This window comes from Cucumis sativus, chromosome 4, assembly GCF_000004075.3.
Source record: "Cucumis sativus cultivar 9930 chromosome 4, Cucumber_9930_V3, whole genome shotgun sequence".
Taxonomy (NCBI): domain Eukaryota; kingdom Viridiplantae; phylum Streptophyta; class Magnoliopsida; order Cucurbitales; family Cucurbitaceae; genus Cucumis; species Cucumis sativus.
In genome coordinates this window covers 12,253,700-12,258,633 of record NC_026658.2, presented here as the reverse complement: position 1 = coordinate 12,258,633, position 4,934 = coordinate 12,253,700, and the positions used below count along the sequence as shown (strand labels likewise).

Sequence of the window (4,934 nt, the reverse complement as noted above, 5' to 3'; positions counted from 1 at the left end):
TCACGAGACTCATAGTTCCCTCCACAAAGCAAACGCGATAAAGGAATCGACCTATCCCACCGACTTAACCTATCTCTAGTACCCAACCTATCCCTGATGGCCAACCAAGCACAAAAGGAGTGCTTAGGAATATTTCCCCCACCCCATAGTAAACCCGACCAACCAACCCTACTACTATGAGGACGAATAGTCTCCCACGCACTGGTGATAAAAAACTATCATGACTCCCCGGCACCCAGACCCACCTATCCTCAACACTCGGACTCGGCCTCACTCCCTGAACCCTATCCCAAATGTCCATCAAATCCAAAGAAACAAGCGGCCACCTTCAATCACCATCCCGACCCATGAAATCCACCAGCCTCGCATCCCACCGACTACCTGCATCATAGATCACCCTCTCCCCAAACTGCTGGATAATCGGCCCACCCTGAATCCATGGAACCAACCACACTCTACACTTCCTTCCATTGCCCACCTCCATCTTAACATGATCTTTAAGGATATCCCGCTTACGCAAGATTTCCCTAAAGCACCAAGATCGACTCACCCCAGCATCGATCTCCAAGAGCGATCTCCCTTTAAGGATATAAGATTCCACCCAAGCAACCCATAAACTACCAGATTTAACAAGTAGCAACCATAATATCTTCAACGTGCTTGCTATATTCCAAGAAGATCCATCGCGAATATCAAGACCTCCTTCATCAAAAGGAAGACAAACCTCATCCCAGGCAACTTTAGCACCACCTCTTCCCTCCTCGTTACCTCTCCACAAATAAGCCCTCAAGATCTTATCAACGTCTCTGTGGACTTTCATAGGAAGCATGAACACACTAGCCCAATAAACCTGAAGGCTCCTAAGGACTGAGCGAACAAGCTGAAGTCTACCTGCAAAAGATAACACTCTAGCAGACCAAGACCGAATACGACTGGTAATACGCTGAATAAGGGGATCACAATCAGAGCTCCGCAATCTTCTAGAGAGGAGAGGAAGCCCAAGATAACGAACAGGGAGATGACCAATGGAAAAACCCATGTTAGCAGCAAGCCGAGAGGCTTTCGAACTATTAACCCCCACAAGAAAAATTAAGCTTTTAGCAAGATTAGCAAACAGTCCCGAAAGCTCACCAAACCTCTTAATAGTCTCTTTTATGAAACTCATAGAATGATTATCAGCAGTACAAAAGATCATCAGGTCATCTACAAAAGTAAGATGAGTTAATCTGACCTTCTCACAAAACTAGTGGAATTGAAAATTCTGAGGTAGGCTGTTCAACATGCGAGAAAGCACCTCCATGACCATCACAAATAAGAACGGGGATAAAAGGTCACCTTGTCTAAGTCCTTTCCTCCCATGGAAAAAACCTTCCAACGATCCATTAATCATAATGGAGAACATCAGAGAGGTCACACACGCTCGAACCCAACTCACAAATCTTAAAGGCGTACCTATGGCAATCAGCAGGCCAAAGAGGAAATCCCAATTAACATAATCATAAGCTTTTTGGAGGTCAACCTTCATAGTGCACCGAGGTTTACCTCTGTGCAAATGGTATGCCCCTACAAGCTCCTGACAAAGAAGAATATTGTCAATAATACTCCTCCCAGGGATGAAAGCTGGCTGATTTCCACTAACAAAAGAAGGAAGCCACACACGAAGCCTATCTGCCAATATTCTTGAAATGCACTTATAAATAACGCTGCAACAAGATATAGGGCTGAAATCCTCCAATCGATCAGCACCATTCCTTTTAGGAATAAGTGTAATAGCAGTCGTATTCACCCCTTGAGGGAAGTAATTGGTCTCAAAGAAGTGTAAGACGACATCACAGAAACCCTCTCCAACCACCGTCCAAGCTCCTTTGAAGAAGCCAACTGAATACCCATCAGGGCCTGGAGCCTTTCCACCATCCATGGAGAACAGAACACGTCTCACTTCCTCCCTGCCAATAGGCGACTGGAGGGCCTGACAACACTCCTCAGTCCATCTAAACTGAACAATCTCCTCAATACTAGTAGAGAGCTCTCCATAGCTAATATTCTGAGAACCCAGACTATCTTTGAAATAATTCACTACCACCTGAGTCACCTGATCATGGTTAGTCAACCGATTTCCATCTGGGTCAATAACTGATCTCAAAGCATTGCTGCTCTGCCTTGATCGAACAGATCGATGAAAAAAGGCAGTATTCTGGTCATCTAGCTTCAACCATCTGGTTCGCGACTTCTGACGCATAGCGGCTTCCTCCACTCTAACCGCTTTCCAAAAGTTTACCGTGGCTAAGCTCGCGTGATTACTCGCCTCCTCCGACAGAGAGTTCGTCTCCATCTCTCTTTCAGCTCGGTCCATGGTATCATTGGCAAGACGAACATCCTCACTGATGGTCCGGATATGCCTACCAAAATGTCTGCGAAGAATCGACTTGAGATTTCTTAAGTTCCTCACAATATTCACAATTGGAGAAACTCTAGTATCTTTGGTCCAAGCAGAGGACACAACATCCATAAAGGACGCTTCTTGAACCCAATGGTTAAAGAAACGAAAAGAGACCACTTGTTGGCTTCGCTGATTACTGGGATAGACAAGTATGGGAGAATGATCAGAAATACCCCACGGGAGGACGTTAACCCTCATGTTAGGCCATGTACTAAGCCCCTCATCATTCACTAGGATACGATCAAGTCTCTTCTCATCAAACCCGACCATGTATCTTACTAGTCCAAGTAAACCAGTTCCCCTGGACCGCGTGTTCAACAAGGTCCGCCTCTCGAATAGCCATGTCAAACTCCTCCATATCCCCCACGTTCGGAGCACCCCCGAATGCTTCAGACTGGAGTCTGATGGTGTTAAAATCACCCAAGACCATACCCGGTCCTCTCCAACCAGCAGAGATCTCAGCCATTTGCCTCCATAAAACACGTCTCTCGATGTTACTATTATAGGCATACACACACAGAACCTCTACCTTCTCCCCAGAGATCAAATCTGTTATTACACCAAAAATAAACTGGTCGACAACCTCGTTAGTCGTGAACACAAAACTGTTACGTTTCCACATAATCCACATTCGACCTGCTCCACTATCGCTGTAGTTACTAATGAACCCCCACGAATCACAAATCTTCTAGATATCGAGACAAAGTTCTCCTCTCGAACTCTAGTCTCCAGGATGCAACAGAAACCCACCGTAGACACAGCTAAGAAGTCCTTCACCGCTCTACACTTTATAGGGCTATTAAGGCCCCGCACGTTCCACGTACACCAACTAACCATGAGGTCGTATGGGAGCCGCCTCTCCATAGGAATTACATCACCTGCAGTACTCAAAAGGACCATAGAAGAGTCATCTACTCGTAAGGGAGGAGGGGAGGCATCCACTATAGATAAAGGCCATTTATCTCCTTTATCCACCTCCATGAGGTTGTTAAAGGAGTTAGTGATACTCACTTCCGCCCTTTTCCCTCTGTCCCAAATAGAGATCATTCCCCTATTTTTCCTGTCAACTGGGGTAAATTCCTCCCAATTTACCTCCACCTTTTCAGGCAGTTTATGGGTAATAATTTCTCCTTCTTCCATGTGTTGGAAGGATTCCAACACAACATCTTCATACTCCCCACAAATTGGAACCACCTCTTTAGTAGGAACAACCTCTTTAACAGGAACCTCTTTACTTGCAGCTTCCTTTTTACTATCTTCATTGCCTCTTTTCTTAGGGCAGGTGTTCTGCGAGTGTCCAAAAGATCGACACAAGTTACATTTTTTCGGTTTCCACTCATAAGTGACAGTTACAATAAATTCCTCTCCTCTAAGGTTGACTGTTACTTCGGCAGGCATAATACTGTCCACATTCAATTCCACACATATACGGGCATAAGAAAGACGACGCCTCTCTTTAGTAGCAAGATCAACTGAAAGAGGTTTTCCTATTGCACTCGCTACCACAGCCAAACCAGCATCCGTCCATAGCTCCAACGGAATCCTCCCTAACTTTATCAAAACATGAACTGAATCAAAGACAAAGGATTCAGGAACTATACCTGGAGTCCATTTGCGGAGGAGCATAGGTTTGCCTCCAAGGTGCCATGGGCCACGGGATAAGATCCACTCTATCGACTTCAGATGTTTGAATTGAAAGCAGATGAGCCCATTCTCCATCAGAGTAATTGTTGGCATTTCAATTCTACCCCAAATCTTCTCTATAAGACGATAGATGACTAGATACAACAATTTTGCATCAATTAATTGGCTGACGAGGGAGTTCTCCCACACTCTAACTCCTTGACTAATAACTTCTTCAAACGGGGTCACCACAATTTTCTCTCCCACGGTAGTCAGAGGTGTATAGGTCATAGAGAAACCTCTTGTTGAGCCAAATAAGGAAGCCCATGAATTTTTGCCTGCACCTCATGCCCACGAATCGAAACAGGCGGCCCACCATTTGAATTAATACCAAACGATTCTCTAATGGCTGGCCCATCATTCAAATGCCCATCAACCGGCCCAATCTTTGGGGCACTTGCAATAGCATCCAGCCCAGGTCCATATCCTTCGGCTGTTGCAATTTGCCCAACATGCTGAACACTTGAAGCACCAGCAGGTAAGCACTCCTTCTGTGAGATCCAGTTTCGAGTGAGATGGGCGGCCCATCATTCAACGATGGCCCATCAACCAGAAATCCATGACCAATTCCATTCGTAAATGTGTCCACACCATTCGGCTTCAGCCCCTTTACCGGCTCACTGGCTTCATCACGTTTTCATTCAAAACAATCGGCCCACATTTGGGCCAACAATCTTCATGGGACCATCTCCGCTCGGTCCATTTCCTGTATTTTAGTTTTTATATGTTTCACGGTTCACGTAAACCGGTTCGGGTCCACTCATGTCCGACCATTTCTTCCTCACAGAAATTAGGTCAGCCTTTGCAGTCG

The 4,934-nt window shown here is 45.5% G+C and overlaps 1 protein-coding gene across 1 annotated transcript; it reads right to left on the bottom strand.

The window, feature by feature from the left end:
• Positions 1 to 328: 328 nt before the first annotated feature.
• LOC116403417 lies at positions 329 to 2,638 on the bottom strand. The gene is made up of 2 exons (XM_031884553.1): positions 1,453 to 2,638; positions 329 to 1,203 (listed from the first exon to the last, which is right to left on the bottom strand). The coding sequence occupies exons 1-2, from the start codon at positions 2,636 to 2,638 to the stop codon at positions 329 to 331; spliced, it is 2,061 nt and encodes a 686-aa protein (XP_031740413.1).
• Positions 2,639 to 4,934: the final 2,296 nt, after the last annotated feature.

Coding starts and splice junctions, on each gene's coding strand:
- LOC116403417 (XM_031884553.1), bottom strand. CDS start 2,638: ATGAGGGTTAACGTCCTCCCGTGGGGTATTTCTGATCATTCTCCCATA. Junction 1,204..1,452: donor TGGCCTGCTGATTGCCATAG/GTACGCCTTTAA, acceptor TTACTTTTGTAG/ATGACCTGATGATCTTTTGT.